General features: G+C 42.5%; 1 protein-coding gene across 4 annotated transcripts in view; it reads left to right on the top strand.

Annotated features, from left to right (window-relative positions):
- RNF130 (ring finger protein 130) overlaps positions 1 to 17288 on the top strand; it is a 49604-nt gene extending 32316 nt beyond the window's left edge. For 2 of the 4 annotated variants that reach the window (XM_030458879.1, XM_030458883.1), the window contains 2 exons: positions 302 to 506; positions 10910 to 17288. In XM_030458879.1, the coding sequence (XP_030314739.1) occupies positions 302 to 506; positions 10910 to 11019 (315 nt within the window). In that variant the 3' untranslated portion in view covers positions 11020 to 17288. The other 2 variants (XM_030458882.1, XM_030458880.1) reach the window with 2 other exon arrangements.
- Positions 17289 to 18151: the final 863 nt, after the last annotated feature.

The raw sequence follows: 18151 nt of genomic DNA, 5'->3' as shown, positions 1-18151 counted from the left end.
TAGAGGAATATACAGTAGAATTTGGTGCATGCCATCATTGCTCATAGTAGTGAAATGTGCAAGCAGATATGCTACAAGCAGATTTGAGTCCCTTTTTGAATCTTTATCCTTTTTCTGCTTCTCCCTCCACCTCTTTAGGGTGGGCTGGAGGAGCAGCTGTGGATGGGATTTGCTCATTTCCGAGTTTCTCTCTTGTGTGATCCGAGTACATCCTTGGTGGCTGAATAGGATGTGTGTGGTTTTATTCAATATTCAGGTTTTCTACCGTTGTAACGTGGAATCCCTTGGGGTTTTTTTCCAGCCAAACGTGCCCTGTACAGATAATGTAGCCTTTGACATGGAGAGGCTCACCAGGGGCCAGCCTGCCAGCAGGCGAGCGGCGCTCGGTGACTTTGCCAACGAGGGCTCCCTCAGCCTGGAGCCCCTGCGCACCTCGGGAATGTCACAGCTTCCACAGGATGGGGAGCTCACACCAAGGTCAGGAGAGATCAACATTGCTGTGACAAGTAAGTTTTCTTTGACTTCTGCTATGGTTTGCCTGGGGTGTGGCACTTGCTCTGCTCTAGCTGGGTGCTGCAGGGCCCTGGTGAAAAATGTTTCCCTGCAAGGACAAAAGGTTACCTGGGTGTCTCCAAGAGGCACATGCTCCATATTCAGACCAGTAACTCTAGGTATGACAGTGCCAGCACTTGCATAATTAATGGTATATCCATTTAGACCTTCATGCACAGAACACTGGATGAACTAAAATGGCAACAAAATAAACCTCTTGAATCTGGTAACCAGTAGGAGAAACTGGATTGCCAAAATCATTGCTTACCCTTTCAGAATACTTACATGCAGGAATTTATACAAATAATATTTTAGCTGCTTACTATTTCTGTAGGCAATTTTTTTTTCCCCTGAGAACATTACTACTGGAATTCTGACATCTCTTAGCAGATGGTGTTTCTTACAAAATTTGTGAGTTTAAAAATAAGTATTTGATGTACCAACAACTGAGTATTGTCCAAGTGTTTTATGACATCAGAAAACTGTTCCTGCACTGCTTGCAAGCTGTTATCCATAAAAATAGAATGGGAAATTTCCACTCACTGGATTTTACCTAGAGTTTTTAATGCATAATAGCACTATCATGAATACAATATGTGTGGAGTTGCATCACTTTTCAGTATGAACAGTCCCATTTTGATGCCTAAGTGGTTGTTTTTCTGGCTGATTGCAAAAATAGAATCCATGCAGTACAGCACTCTGATTTTTCTCCTTGTATTTTGCTTACGTGCAACTATGATTTAGATTTTTACCTTAGTGACACTTGTTGGCCACTGACATTTGAGGCAGTGTAACTGAAATAGTCCATTAGTCTGTTTCTGTAGATGCTGGAGCAAAGTTAATGTCTCATTTTAAAAAGTCTCATCTTAGGAAACACAGTCTGTGTCCAGAAATTTCCTTTTTCCTAGAGGAAAAATCCACATACAAAATTATCTGCAAAGCCAGTAAGTCACTTTGCCATGCAGTCCTCAGTATGTGACTTATCTTGTACTCTGTTGAAGAGAGAGCAAATCTGCTGGTGTGTTGCTTTCCTTGTCATGGGTGGGAAAACTCTGATTTTGCCTAAACTTTTCACTGCTTGGTTTTACAGAAGGTTTTTTTTTTACTGTCTATTCCCAACTGTACAACTGCTCTTGCACAGATGGGATGCCAGGGTAAAACAAGAAATAATCAACAACAGCTCATTCTGACAGTGTTTATAAAATAAAGCTTTAGAAAAGACTGTTCAAATGTTTGGATTTTAGGGATGACACACGCATTCCTTGATGCATGAGGGTTAAACTAAAAGCCATATTCTACAAAAGTGTTTGTGCCAAGTTGATCTTGAGGAGGGAGAACTTTGAATAGTGAACATTCTTTAATAGCCTTCTTCATACTGCTTTTTTGGTTTTTTAGTGTGTCTATATGTATGTACTAATGCTGAAATTATTTTTCTGTGTTGTATTCCTGTCTGTTAAAATGAGAACTAAGTATGTTTTACCTTCAAACAAGCTATCCTATTTTCTGTTCTTGTTGTTAGTTGAGTTTATTTAGAAGTAACACTATAGCTTTATTTGGGTGGGAGGCAAAGACTCAAGTGTCCAAGCATACTGGGTGAGCTTATGTGAAGAGCTGCATCTCAGCAAATTTAAACCAACCCTAACTATCTTCTTTCTGACTTGGGGGGGGTGACAGTTTTCATTACATTTTCCTTTGTTCCTGCATTTCACTTTACATTAAGTAATCTTTCTTTATCACTAACCCTTAGGCTCAGCCAGGAAATACTGTTGTGCCATGTTTTTTTTCCACACCTCTCTCCACTTCTTCTTTGCTAGCCTTCTCCAGTCAGTAACTCTGTGGCTAACCTCCTTCTGCTTCACCTCCTGGTGCCACTCATGGCTTAGAAGCCTCTTGCCTTCCTCCAGTGGTGTTTGAGGGAAATATTGGCATCGCTTTGACATAAGCCTTCTCCCACGAGTGATTTCCTCCCTTTCCTTTGTCAACAGAAGAATGGTTTATTATTGCCAGTTTTGGCCTCCTCAGTGCCCTTACACTCTGCTACATGATCATCAAAGCCACAGCTAGCTTGAATGCTAATGAGTAAGTAAATATTCAGATCTTTCTATATAATTCTCGTGGTTATGTGTCATTGGGAAGAAATACTGAGAGAATAGAGAAGCAACAATGTAGTTTCCAAAGAATCAAATGCCTTTTCTGCTGTTCTCAAATGTTAAGTCCCAGTTAGCATTAGGTTCTAGTCTAAGATCTGAAACCCCTCTTAGTTTATATTTAGCTGGATTGTCCAAGGAAATCTTGGAGACATGAGGAAAAGAGAGGATATTTATTTCCAGTGTAGAACAGTAGGTTTCTGCCATTAAATACCCATGTTCAAAATTCACCTGACAGAGCCAAAATTACTACCATTGGCTACCTTTGGCAGTTTTCACCTCAGTTTCATAGCCAAATTTAATATATTAAAATATCTTTATACCTAGTTGGCATACTTTCAGCTAAGAAAAAGGGATTTAAATAGAAAAGGAATTCTGCTCTTAGGAAAGGAAGAGGTGAAAGCAATGAATGAAGTGGCGAGAGCAGAGCAGTCTTCTGACCTCTCATTTTAATATGCTTAAAAATTGCATTCAGAGGAGTACTTAGACATCCATGCTTTCTTAATTATCTTAATTTTCAGACACCCCCAGTTCCCCCCTTTAGACAAGAAATCAGCCAAGCACGTGACTTTTTTTTTTTTTTTTTTAGTTCTCTTTGTGGGCAAGGAGAAATCTGTTCTGCAGATAAATTAACGAGATACATCTGGCTATTTTTGTTTAGGTGTACAGAACATCTGGGCTCATTATATGTATTTTATAATTTATTTATATGGGGGATGGAAAATGTCAACATCTTTTTTGCTTTAATTGCTCTCTGAAAAGTATAAGATGTCCTTCTCAATAAGATGGAAACATGTCTATCTCTAGTGTAAAATTTAAGACTGTCTCAATCTAATCATCTTCAGGAAGTGCTATAGCAAGTTCTTAGAGGTTTTGGTCATTATAGACCCTTGATTAACTCTAATTTGCAAATCTTCCTATCATCCTCTTTCCAGATGCTAATTGCAAAAGGGCTTAATGAAGAAAAGTTTTAGAACCTCAGATAGCCCTATCAAGTCTCCTGATATTTTTTTTTTTTCCTTTTGTCAACATTTTGAAATTGCCACTATTAGACAGCAACTTGGCAACATAGCTGTAGCTGAACATAACAGAACATAACATACAGTTAATCTGTACCAAAAAAATAGCTTGGGAAAACACGGAGCAAGATGAGTTGTGAAACAGGAACGTCTGCATTTCTGGGCCTTTCCACATCATTAGGAAGAAGACAAAGGATATTGCAGTATCATCCAGATGTGAGCACTGATAGCAGTTGCATTTCTGCCTTGCCTTGCAGCTCTTCTTTTTGTTGTCTTTTGCTCAGTCGGATCTATTTTTACTGGAAGGGCAAACTGCTTCCCATTGGCAGGGAGCTGAGGCCTCCAGCAAAGTGTTTTCCTGGTGATGTTCCTGTAGTGCAAAGGCAGGGTGTGATGATGTGGGGAGAGCTCCTTTCCTTAGTGGTGGGAATGAGAATGTGAGCATGTACAAGAGGCAGACTTAAGAAAAATAGCAACCTCAGAAACCAGAGCTGTCAAAAATCACTTAGGTAGCAGGTACCTAGCTGTAGCCTTTAGCCCCAATGGCTTTTTGACTGAATCCTTTGGGATCCAAGCAGCCTCCAGCAGTGCTGCTGGCCTCCCCTACTAATTGTAGACAGTTTGAAAGATGTGTGCATGACACTACTGCTCAGATTTACTGCTTGGTTGACACCTCATGTTCCCCAGTGCCAGACAAAGCATTTGCTGTGCTGAATATCATGCCAAATACACAGCAGCACCCTCTCACTGAGACTTCCATCAAATGTCACAACAGCATACCTGCTTTTATGCTGTTCTTCATGTGAACAGCAGTACAGGCATAGCCTACATCTGTTATGATAGTGTTTCAAGGGAAAGCTGGGATTTTTTTCTTATTAGAAAACACATTAGAAAGCATGAGGCCAGTTAATATGCTGGTACAAATAAAAGGTGCCAAATAGGCTGCATTAAAACTTGCCTAAAAGCATGTCCTGGTCCTTTTTTTTCTGTGTCCTTCCCACTGCTTAAACATGTTTATTTAGAAAAACAGTCCTGGAGTTGTGTGCTCTGGAGTAACTGTGTATGTGTATATTTGTGTGTATGTTTATATACACACACATATACATTTTTAAATAGTTCCTGATAGAGTAAACATTGGCTAAGTGATAAAAAAAACAACAACAGGTGCTGTTTCTTCATCTTGTAATATTAATGCACCAGTACTGTTAAATGCACTAGCTAATAATTGAAAAGGAATAAAGGAAGCACATCTTGCTTTCCTTCTTAGGGAATGGTCAGAAATTTCTGAATAACTGTGTTTTCAAGTCCAAAAAGCACCACTGAGAGAAAGTTTTCAGTAGCAGGTGGAGTTTCCTCAAAAGTTTGGAAGTGCTCAAACCTCTGGCTGTCCTGGATGTTTTACTAGGCCTAGAAGAATGATGTGAGGGAGTAGAGACCTCTCTTAATGCTCTGCTCTTGCATAATTAATAATTTTTCACTAACTTACAGGAGATTTTTTTTTAGTATTGACAGTATTAACTTTAATATAAATTTTTTTTCCTTTTTTTTTCCCTGCCCCACAGAGCAGAATGGTATTGAAGAAACGCTTTCCGGCCGATTGCCTTGGAGAGAGACACCTATTTTTATGCATCATTTATCGATCATGCAGCACAAGCAGTTATTTAGTACATTCTATTTTTTCATAAAATTTGCTGATGCCAAAGCTTTGTATTAAGGAAAACGTGAAGAAATAAAAAAACTTTAATTATGAAATCGTACTCTGTGAGAATTTTTCTTTTTCTTGGGCTTCCTGTGTTCGTGCTTCAGTCTTGACAGCCTTTTGTAAATTTTAGAAGGGGCTTTCATTCCTTGGAATGATTTCATCTTTGCAGATCTGTGTGCTTCTCCTTTCACTCTGGGACATGCAGGCTAACAAGTGGAAACATCACACAGTGCTGTTCTTATGATGCCACTGGGATGACTAACAGGAGCATTACTAGCAGTCACTCCATACCAGCTTGTTAGGAAAAAAGCTGGTGCAAGCATTCGAGTATCTAAGAGGTTTACCTTGACTCCCACTGAGAATTAATTTGAAATATTACTATCCTGTCCATTTCTCCTCATATAACACTCCTGTGTTGCACTAGGATTGCAGAGCTTTTGTCTTCAGGTCAGGCATTGCTGAAGGTTTGCAACACTGTTTTCTCAACATACAAATCAAACCTTTTCTGGCTTTTGCTCTTACCCCACCCTTCTCTCTGATAAAAGTGAAGCTACTCTGAACCACTTCTTCCTTCCTAACACCAAGTGAAAAGGTAGTGTTTCCCCCACTGTCATCTGTGAAACTTCCTTGTGCAGGAGTGACAGGGTTTAGATTTTGTTCAAATTCAGATCATGAAAGATTGATGATGGTCTTGACTGTGGTGTAGGAACTATGCAAACATGTCTCTTCTTGCCATGACTTTTTTTACTGGTGAAGGGGCAGAGGAAAAACATCTCACTGTCCTCACTTAGGCTGTCTCACACAAGTTTACCTCTGCCAGCAGTGTACAAGTGATTTCACAACAGTGAGTTAAGACATGCAGATCTGATTTGTAGCCAAATGCTAATGCTTGAATTAATGGGATGGGTAAATGCAGGTAACAAATCAGTAAGGAAAATATAATTGATAGAAGTTAAAACCTATTCTGCATTTAGTTGTTTATGTTCTTCTCATATCAAGATGTAGGCATTTGAAACTTAATGCTTTCTAATTTAATTAAATGAAGAGAGAACCAATTTTATGGTGAGACTTAATTTTTTTATGTATGAGGAAATAGAGGATTTAATTTAATTTTATTTTTATGTATAGGCACTTTTAGAGTTTAGGAACACAGCCAGAGCCTACATTAAAGTGGTTTCTTAATACTTATCTGTCCAGCAGGCATCAGCTGAGAAGGCAGCTTTTATAATAAGAAAGTGTATGGTATCTTCAGTGTATTTAATAGAATTATTTTTCAGTGTGTCCTTGTGAAATTCTGAAAGAAACATGAAAACAATCAAGCAGTAACTGCCTTTTGAAAGACTGAAAAACCCCATTGGACTTACTCATGAAAAGGGAAAAAAAAAACCCTCAAACATACCTGTGTCTGAGGACTGTCTCCTTGTAAAATGTAGTGTTTGTCAACTGAGCCTTGCTTCCAAACAAGGAGGAATGTGGTTAGAGTATGATTTAGGGTACAGCCTATGAAACAAAAGGGTTTGTTGTGTTGTTTTTTGGTTTTTTTATTCCTCCCCCCCATCTCTCCACAGCCACAGTGAAATTGATGGTAAGTTTGTGTTTGTCTCCTGAAACAAAAATCCATAATTGCTTTTTAATGTTGTCGGGAAGGATGTGCAAGGACAGCCTGGGCAGTGTGGTGTCCCAGATGTACCAGGCACCACAAACAGTTCCAGTTTGTGTTTCTTTTCTAAAACAGCAGCAAAAGAAGCTGAGTGATGCTGGGAACAAAATGGTTGTCAGGGCTTCTTCCCTTCCTATGACAGTGCATTTCCCCTTGTAGAGGATTTATATCATCAAGGGCCATCTTTGTCAGTCTTTTTGAGCCTCTAACAATTGTCTCAACAAAGCATTAATAAAAGCACAGGTGGTATCTGCAATATAAGTTTATCCTGTTAATGGTAGACTCAGCATCATCCTAGAAAGTAATTTGTTTTTCACTCTGGATAGGTGCAAGAAGGAAATTCTGAAATCTTTTATTGCCTGCCATGCTTTTAGATATCCACACAGATGAGATGAGTAATGTTACCCTCACAGGCATGATCACAAGAGTGAGAGGAGAGGGGAAGAGCCAGTCCCTGCTTCCAGATCATAGAATCATAGAATCATAGAATCCTAGGGGTTGGAAGGGACCTCGCAGATGTTGCAAGGATGGCAGGGCTGGGCTGACAGAAGGGTATTAATAGGGTACAGGTCAAGAGGGAACAGCAGTGCCTTGCTGAACAGCTGGCATCCAGGGAAGGACACTTCATGAAGTAATCCTGCCCTCTTGTTCCTTAACCAAGAGGGTGTTTAAAACAGATGGTCTGAGATAGGGAGTGCTCTGATCGGATTTCCACATTAAGGAGCTGAGCAGGGACTGCAGCTTGTGGCAAAAGATGGCCCTGATTAATGACTGAGGACATTAATATATTGCAGATGGAAAAGGAACACCAGGTGATTCTTGCTGCTGATGCACCAGCAATGCTACAGCAATGTCATATCTCTTGAATTTTTGGCCTTGATGTTTTGCCCACTTCTGTAGCAGCAGTAGATGTAAATGGTAGGTATAAAGAACAGTTCCAGGCCAGTATGTTTGGGTTTAGATTCACTACAAGTTATCTGAAAAGTTTTTGTAAGTATTTAATGAAGAATACTGGCAGAGAGCACTGAAGGATTTGTTTTCATGTATTAGAACTGAATGCAGACTTCCCATTTGTTTTCCATACCTAGGGGATAAGTCTTTATCTTTCTTGGTAAGTGCCAAAAAGGAAGAACAGATTCATAAGCTGAATGTAGAACTGTGGATGTTTCTACTTGTCCTTAAAATACATTTATTCAGTAAATTTATCGACTGGACTGATGCCACATTTTTAAACAAGCACTAGCAATTTTCTGCAGTAGGATGAGCAGAGCAGGGTCACTGTGCCCTGCTGATTCTTTCTTTAAGCAATAAGTTGTGAGCAATGAACCGAGCTTATTATTAGAGCACCTGAAGACTGAGTGTTGAAAAGCCCTGCACAGGTGCTGGATTTCCTGCACTGAGTGAGCTGGAGTGAACTGGAGGGGAGAGAGGCATTTAGGAAAAGAATGAATGATGTGTCCCAAAAGCTGGGAGATTTGTGTATGTATGGAAGCATGCAGCCTCCCTGGAAGTGGCTTTTTTTCTTAAGAAGCAAGAGAACATCACAGTAAAGAATTAGAGAGTTGTTGGATATACAGTGTCCTTTTGCATATCAATATAAACTATTGTCAGATGACCTGTCTGCCTGTTGATTAAATCTCCCTCAAATCTGCTGGAGTGGAAGCCTGGGCACACACAGAGGAAATGATGGCCTGGGCTGTCTCCTTCCTAATCCCTTGTTTGATATTTGTGCAATAAAAGCAAAAGCAGCACCAAGCTTGTAGAATCCCCTTTGCTTTGTTACAGCATTGGCTATTCAGTATGTAACATTTCAGCTGTGGAGATGAAACAGCCAATGTCCATGGCTTATTTCAACTGCAAGCAGAAGACTGAGTCATCCCAAAATAAATCATCCTGAGCCATAACACGTTTCAAGATGAATCTTGAAATCAGTTTTTTCTAGTATGATTTTGGAGTATGTTCCCTTTTTTTTGTTTAAAAGCAGGCTATGATCTTCTGCAAGTCATAGTTCCAAGCTTATATTCCCGTAAAAACTCAATTTTTTTGTGTGTTTGATTCTTTGAATCACTGCTTAGTTTTAGAAACCTCTATGTTTGTGAGAGGGTTCAGATCTAGAAAGTTGGTATTCATCATCCCCTGCTTCTGCAATAATCTGATACAGTTCTCTCCTTGCAAACACATGGGTAGATGCTCCTGGCAGAATGAGCAAGTCACTCCTTGCAACATTACTACTAATTCTTCTTCTTTCAGCTAACTGAAAGATCAAAAAGCAATTAATTTGCTTGTGAGAACTTCTTCACAGAGCAAATGGTGGAGTGAGAATGTGTGCTGGCTTTTGGTGATAAAAGAAAGGTTTGGAAGGGGAGTAGGAAACTGGCAGCAGATATGTTTCCCAGCTTCAGTTTGTTGCTGTTCTGAGCAATGATTTGGCCTGGGCACACAATTGCTGTGTAGCTCAGGCCATAGTTTGCTGTAAATTAGCATTGCAGCTTGCAAAATGAGTTTGCATGCCCATCTACAGTGTCTCTGGCTCTTCCAGCCAGTGCTGCTTTGATAAGTGCAAAAGTCATCTTAGCTTTTGCTCTTTCAACAATTCTATGCATTTTTTGCAGTCTATCTTTTTCCTTTCAATTCTACTAAGGACTTCTGTGTAGTTTTGGGTTTTTGTGGGGTTTTTTTTTCTTTTGTCTGAATTTGTCTTTTAGGTGAGTGGGGAAGGAGAAAAGGCATTTTGCACAGTAGTGGTTGAATTCTTCCCTCGTATCTTTTGTAAGCTCTGTATTTCAGAAGGCGATAGGCTGGGCTCAAAATCTGGTAAAGAAAGGATTTAATCATCTAAATTCTGCCAGGGCTAAAACTGCAATCCCCTTAGCATCCTGCTCCACTGATGCCTGAAACTGGAGGCACCTTGGTATGCTGAGTGCCTTCTTGATGAACTTGGAAGCTTTTCAGTTGCCTCCAATTTGGCTCATGTGGCTGCCTGGCATACTGTAATCCAAGCAGCTGAGCTCCCAGCTACTCCCCTGTGGGATCAAGAAACCAAGTAATGAAACGTTTTGGCCAAGGGCCTGATCTGATAGATGCTTTCAGAGAGAACCATTTGTACAGCAGCAGGGCTGGGCTCCTTGCAAAACACACCTGTGGGTTTGGAGAGCCCCAGGAACACCAGGCCACCAAGGGAAAAATGGAACTTCCATCCCCTGTGTTAAGCCATTTGGTGCTCGTTTCAGGTGTCACCAACACTGGAGAAGAGGGTTGGGTCTCCTTTGGTTCTATGTAAGGAAATATGTAGTTCCCTGTTTCTAGAAAGTGATCGTGGGTGAGTAGATGGAGGTTGTTGAGCTCTGGAAGAAGTCAGGCTCTCAGCAGCAACTCTCAAATGATCCCTGGTGACCTTGAGCTCCAGGAGCTCATTCCTTTCACACCCATGCTGGAGTCCTTTGTGCTGGAGCAAGCATAGGGAGCTGGGTGCCAACAGCTCCTGGGTTTCTTAAGGAAGCACGTGCCTGCTCTACAAGGTTGTAAATCAAAAGCAAGCACCAAGTGTGAAACTCCAGCCTGCCCCAGCCTTGCTCAGACTTGACCTGTTTTATCTGAAAGAACCATTTGAGGTGGGATTGTTCATGCGGATGGTTGCTTTGGGCTGGCAAGGGAGCACACGAATGGAGGTGAAGTGTTTCATATGGCTGCTGCTGGTCTGTGTTAAAGGGTGGATATTTTTTTCCACGAACGCTGTGTTTGCAGTTAGCAACTGTGTCTGAGGATGCTTTACTCAGTTCTTACGTTGCTCCCGTGTTTTCCTAACGAGGTTTTGTTCTACTTCTTGTAGGCAGTCACTTCTTTCATCGTAACTCTCTGTCCCCTCGAAGCCTGGTCTACGAGAGCGAGTTCTCAACCATCGAGCCTGCCCTGGACATGTATGATGAGAACAAAACCTGAAAGGAATCCATGCTCCTTCCTGGCCCTTTTCCCGTTTTTTCATTTCTCATTCCTATTGTTGTGTACTCTTTCCATGGATCTCCTTTGTCTGAAGAAGAGCTGCTTTTTCCAGAACACGAACCCACCTTCTCGATTGCACAGATGAAGACCAGACCTGGTGGTTTCTGAGGGTGGCATCTTTGAGCTGACAAAGAGTTGCACGCAAGCAAGATTGTCTGATGGAAATTGCTGAGTGGCAGCACGGGGAGCTGTGTCGGCCCAGCCACAGCGATGCAGAAGAGGTTTTATGGTGGCCCTAAGAGTTTGTGTTGGACTGCAAATGCCTCTCGTACGCAGGCGTCTGCTGCTTCCGTTTCTTTAATTGTCCAGATGGTTGAGTCATGTCAGAAAAGGAACTGGTTGTAGAGGAGATGGTCAGTGACTGGTAAAAGCACTCGTATATCTTGGTCAGTCCATAACCTTACTGTGAAATAGCCCCTTCTGCAAGGGACTAACAAGTGCATTGAGTTTCCTACAACCCACAAAACCCTGGACAATAGCAAGCCAGTCTGATGCTAAAGCTGCAGAGAGGACCTGTATTTGCAGAAAGGTTTCAAGGAACTTGATGCTTATTTTCTTCCTCCACTTTGATTGAAGCAAGAGAGGAATGGCCTACAAAAAATACACTTTTGGTCCTTCTGTGTGTTCAAGTCAAGTGAATCTCTTTCTATAGAGAGGACACTCACAGAACCAGCACTTGATCTACCTGAAAACCATTAGACTTATTGAAATATGCAGTAATCTAATTAGCTTTCTTTCTCACTTAACTTTTTTTGGGGGGTGGAAAGGTTATAAAATCCACTGATTTTTTTTCACTGAAGTTTTTTAAGAGCCAGCATGTTGGCATTACACAGAGAAGAAAGGAGGTAAGCTTCTTATCCCGTTCTCCTGTTGAGATCTGCAACAGTTAAATAACAAACATGTTCTTTAAGCCGTGCCCTTTCCCACTGACATCAATAATGGGGACGCAGAAAGCAGCAGAAGAGAGGAAAGCAGTAACCACTTTGATGCTCTGCAGGAAAAATCAATTTTACCGGCGTGCAACAAAAGCGGTGGGGAAATAAATGTTGTGTGCAGGCTTCTGAATGTTGTGTGCAGGCTTCTGAAGGAGTAATGCAGAAATGGGGAGTGAGAGAGGAACCTCTGGAGTTAAGTCATCCGCAGCATTCCTCAGATGAGCAAACGTGGAGGAACGAGAGCTTCTGCTCTACCTTTTCCTACCAGACAATGCATTCCTGTTCAGTGAATGTTTGGATTTTTTCTCCATTGCAGTCTTAAGTTACTGTAGGTGTAGAAACACATTTGTGTCCTTGTAACATGAAACAAAGCTTCACTCTCTGTATAGGAATCTTGAGAAATCAGTTAAGCCAAAAATGAAAGGTAAGACATACCCTGCCATGCTTTATTTTCATGTGCTTTTGCTACAAGCGGAGGTGTTTTCCCTCCTTTATTATGTTTTTTAATTGTATAGCAGTCTGCTTCACATATATCCTTACCTGATATGTGGTTCAGCTGTGTCTTTAACACAGATGCTCTGGAGAAAAAGAAAAACCAGCTCTGTGGGATGAGGAAATGATCCTCTTTGCCGAGCGTGCTTTGACTTCTGCTGCTGTGCGTCAGCTTTATTTAATCTGGTAATTCAAGAGTGGGTGGTATGAGGTGTAGGGAGTTTTTTCTCGTAATGCCCACGTTCATATTTACCAAATGCACTTTTATTGTCATTCAGCTCGCTCTAGAAACACGCCCCGACCCCAAACTTTTTCAAGAGCACAATTTGAACACCCACTTTCTCCTCCAAAGGTTGCAGAAAACCCCAGCGGGTGTCTCGGGCGGCAGATTGTGGGCAGCATCCTTCCTCTCCTTGGATGTGCAAAGGGGACAGCGGCGGCGAGCCCGGGCAGAGCACCCAAACCCAGCAGGGCTGAGCTGTGCACAGGCCCATACAGGGCTGGGGGATGGCAGAAGGGCTGGTTGAGCAACCCCAGGTTTTGTAACCCCAGCTGTGGGATCAGAGAGGGCAGGCACGTGAGAGCGGGGAGCTTCCGAAAACAAACACCCCGGAGGAGAATCGCCACCTCTCAAGGGTGCCACGGGGCTTGTTTGTACCCGTGGTGGGTTGTCAGGTTACAGTGAACTGGTGAACGCCTGTGTATTCATGGTGAAATAGAAAAATGTCTGGGTGGCTCCAAGAAGAGACACTCAGCCTGGCACAGGGGTTTTCCCTAAGGCCACGGGGAATGTCAGCCGGTCGCGGTTTCGGCACAAAACTAAAACTGGTGGTTTCTCAGCTCCACCTGGGACTGTTTGCACCAGCTGTGTGCCAGAAGATGCAGGAAAGCTAGAAAAGGCATGGAAACTAAACGAAACTTTAGAAAATACAAAGCCCCCAGAGACAGCATAATAAATAAAAAATTGTATTTTGTGATATCTCCTTATTTCTAACCAAACATCTTGATTTTAAGCAGGGGGAGGGAAGGTTTGCCTCTGAGGAGATCAGGGTCTAGCAGAGTGATGTAAAAATGGGTTTGTGTTGTAGCATCTTGGATAAGGGAGCTGACAATTATAATTGACATCCTGGAATTTGGAAAATCTTGCAACACTGGAAAAATTAAAAGTATGATCTCTACACGTTGGGGCGTGCTGTAGCAGGTGTTCTTAGTCATACTTAGGAGGGGGAGGAGGCATCACAGCAACATGAGAGATTTTTCTGGGCTGTGCTGGTAAGTTTGAGGTTTTCCTTTTAATATTTAATTCATATTTAAAAAAAAAAGAAAAAAGCTTGATGAGCATAGTTGTCTTGTTCTCCTGCAGTGGTGCTGTGTATGGTTGAGTCATTTCATAGAAGTAAAATATATTGAAATCTACCAAGAACTGTAAGTTCCAGTAACTTGGAAAATAATTTTTAAGGTTAAAAAAAGTGCTTTTGAAAAAAAGACATTAATTTATGACTTCTGCATATATATAAAAAAGCCTTTATCTCCAACTATTTCCCTAAACTATTTAAACTCTATCATCTCACCTCTTTCCTGACCTCATGTTCTAGGAAAGTTTTGCATGTTCCCATAAGACATTTGTAAAATCAAGGTTTGCTTGTGGTCTTAGAGGATAATTGCCAGTAAAAAAAAAAAAAAAGATTGTAAGTGTGCTTTTTATCTATAATACTAACATTAAGTATTAAATTTGAAGCATGTTAAAATTTACTTAAGGAGATGATTACTCCCTCCAGTGAGCTCATGTGTTGGTATCTGCTTGCACTGTCCCCTTGCTTCTAGGATGCTTGCCTTGGCACCTGAGGATGCTATAGGAATAGCCAGATAGCCTACATAAGCCAAAGAAAGACCAAAAATAGTTTAATAAATGTGTTTAGGACTATATTATGAGACTTCTACTCATCTTCTGTTTTCATTTAACACTCTCATACAAAAGAGTGCAACAGCTTTGGAGACCTGAGAGCTTTACCAGCTACTGAAAAGCAGGGGCATGGGGCATGCTGAGGTTCCAGGACTTGTTTAGCCCAATTTAGGTCTGAGATGATGCCACAGGCATAGGTCATGCGCTGAAGGATGAAGGCACTAGGGCTGAGCTGAAGTTCAGGCAGCTCTGCAGCCTGATTACCAGGGAATGACTTGACTTAATTGTTAAAAATATGTATTTTTCTTGCTTAGCTAATAGTCTAGTTTTTACAGCAGAGACGGGAGCCCAGCAGTGCACAGGCTGAGGCATGGCAGGGCAAGCACGGGAGCCATGGAAACTCCTTGAACTTCACAAATGAAGCTCTGGCTCCTTTCTCACCTCGTGCTACACATCCATCTGTGACCTGATTTTCCAAGCCGAGCTGTGCAGGAGAGTGTGTGATGTGCTATGACAGCTTGCATATGTGTTGTTATATTTAAAGATATCTTCACTTTTCCCTTTTCCTGCTAGACTGGCTGCACCCCAGGTGCCCTTACTGTAAGGGCAGCCTGTGCTCCAGCACTCTGGGTGGACACCAGTGAGCAGGGGAGGGACTAAGAGGGTAAGATGCTCTAGTTGACCAGATGGGGAGGAAAGCAGGAGAAAGGTGGACTGTATCCCTGCAGGTTATTTCTGCTTTGTTTCCAATATCTTTGAAATAATCAATGAGAAAATGTGGTGCCCCCCACAAGGAGCCCAGCCCTCCTCCCGTGACAATAGAGGGGCTCTGGCTGGGCTCCTGTGGCACCCCCAGTTGATGTCCCAACCTGTTGGCCAAAACTCCAACCTCACAGGGGCCTGTCAGGTTTATCTGGTGCCTGTGAAGTGCTGTGAGCTTTTGTAAAACAGCACCTTGTTATCTATGTCAGTTGTTTGATCCTTTTGTTATCCTACTGTTTTTAAAGCCTGTGACGTTCCCAAACTCTCTTTATTCTCACCAGTCAATTCTGCCCTTCTACCCCATCGATTACTACTGGTCTTCTCCTCCTCTTGAGATCTGGGTGAAGGTCCCTGTTGTGCAGGCACCATGCCAGCCAGCCCCTTGAAGGAAATTCATCACCTGGAATAGTGGAGGTTCCTGGTGGGTTGTGCTCAGCCAAAGCAGGCTCCATGGCATGGGGGAATGCTGTATATCCCTGCATGGAGCATCATGTGGCTCCTCAGCCTCCTAGCTTTGTGGAGATGCCCAAGTGAGCAGAGATGGATGTGTAGGTTGTGCAATAATGTCTGAATATTTATTCTTTTTATGGCAATAATGTCCAGTGTGTCTGGGTGGGTGGGGGCCTGTAGTGTAAGGTGTTACCCAAAAATAGTCCCTTCCCTGAAGAGTTAATAATAATTAAGTATTGATATTCCTGCCAAGTAAGAAGTACAAAGGGTTTTATTGAAAGCTGAAGCTATTTCAAGCAATTTCATTGTAAGCCTGAGGTGTAACATGAGCCAGTGTCTTACAGCTGAGGCTGGGTTTTTGCAGCCTAAAAATCTGCTGGATGTGCATGTGAAGGGTCCCTTATTCCTGCCGGGCACAGGCACCCACAGCTTACTACAGCTGAGCCCCTCAGGAGCAAGAAGCATTTTAAACCTTTGCCTGGAGCTCAGCTGTGTGCATCGTTTGCCTTTTTTTTTTTTTTTTCTTTTTTCCCCCACTTATCCCATGCTCCGGGGCTTGTCTTTGGTCTTCAGCTGCCCGAATCCCTCAGGGGGACAAAACCCAAACAGAATCGCTCTGCTGGGCTGTGGAAACGGTACCTGATGGCTGGATTTGCTCTCGATGTCCCATGCCTGTGTCTGTAACACCCTCTGCCTGTCTCGGGCAGTAAAGGCTTCACCTGCCTGCAGCCTTTGCATGTACCCGGGCTGCTCTGGGAGGATCTGGCAGAAAACAGCTCAGCAACCCTCCCCAGGCTTCTGCACAGAAAAGTTGAAAGTAAAGTTGATGTTCTTTGCTGCTCTCAAGCCAGGGAAGTTTAATCAGGCATCTGGGGCCACTGGAGGAAAGCTCCTGTTTGCAGATCCCTGCGGTTCCTGCGTCGCAAGGTCCCAGCCCATCACCTGACTGGGCTTGCTTTGAGTTTGCACTGGAAGGTGCTGGATGAAAAAGGAGCCTGCTTGGTTGCTGCCAGATCAGCAGGTAGATTTTTTTTTCTACCCCCTGTGCCTGGGCTTAACTCCCATCACTGGTAAGATCTGCCACAGAAGTACTACAAAGGGGAACAATATTTCTGAGCAAACTGAGTGATAGTGTCACTCTTCTGCTTATCCAGGCAGCCCTGCTGCACTTTGCAAGTAGATGTTAAATACTACAAGCTTCTCTGTATGACTGTGCCTATTTGGGATCAGCTGCTGAAGGCCATGGCTAACCATGCACAGAATCCACCAGAACGGGATCATTTTATCCCAGCAGAGAGGGGACGTCTCAGCCTTTTGGCTTGGGAGACTGCAGCAAGCAACAACAACAAAATAATTTGTGTGGCTATAAAATGAAAAGTCTGTTTCAACTGGCCTGCTGCAAAGTGGACCACACTGGTGTGACCACATAACCTAAAAATGCCAGCAGCAACAGGGATGCAGGTGGTGTGGTGCCCTCCAGACAATTGGATCTTTCCAGCCCTTGTGAAACTGCAGCTTGACAGCAGCAGAATTTTCTTGACTTGTTTTTGATGTAAGTATAACACTGTATCGTAGTTACGTGGTATATGCCAATATGTTAACAGTGTATACCGATTAGTTAGGGTTTGCTAATGTACTACATTTCAATAAAAAGCAATTTAAAAGTATCGAGTTTGTCAGCCTGGTGCCTGTCAAAATACAGGATGAGAGGGTTGCTCAGTGACTGCCATCTCTCCAGTATTTCTTACACATATATGTGTATATATGTATATATGATAGGACAGTGTGAAACAACATTGCCAAAAGATCCATTTTTCAGAGAGGATTTTTCCCACTCTGCAGGAAATATTGTTTTATTTTGCAACACTAGTGCCTGCAAATCCCAGGCCATTAAGTTTCACAGTGGCTGATGAGCACAGAGGTAACATTAATCCCCTTTCCCACAGCCTGTGCCACCTGAAGGATGGCACATAGGACATGGGAACAGTGATGGGACTGTGGAAGAGAATCCTTCAGCATCTTCCAGTGCCTGAACCCTTCCCACAGCACACTCAGCCTTCAGAAACCACCATGCTGCTCCCAAACACAGCCACACCATCAGGATGAAAGCTCAGCCAGTTAATATATATTTATATTACAGTAGTGTACAAAGACTCCAGCTGGAATTAGGGCATTGCACTAGTAGAGAAGATAGATCACCCCAGTGTTAAGCCTAAAGAAAATTTGACATTCCCACCCTCCTGGGAGCTGGATGATGAGCAAGGAGATGGCAGATATCAGTTTTCTGTGCTGTTGTAATGTTTTCAGAGTTTCCAGGAAGACCTTCTAATGGCTATTAAAACAAGAAGAGTGGGCTTCTGAGTTACTGAGAAGCTGCTCTGCTGCCAAGAGGTGAGAAGGAACCACATCTCCTGCTTGCTGCAAAACCATCCTTGATCTAGAGCCCTACGTGGGCTTTAGAGCTGCAAAATGATAACCTAAATGGAGCCATTTGCCAGGAGAGGGATTACAGCACGGAGGGGAGCATTTT

This window comes from Calypte anna, chromosome 13 (genome assembly GCF_003957555.1).
Source record: "Calypte anna isolate BGI_N300 chromosome 13, bCalAnn1_v1.p, whole genome shotgun sequence".
NCBI classification, from domain to species: Eukaryota; Metazoa; Chordata; class Aves; order Apodiformes; family Trochilidae; genus Calypte; species Calypte anna.
This window is presented reverse-complemented; position numbering and strand designations above follow the sequence as displayed.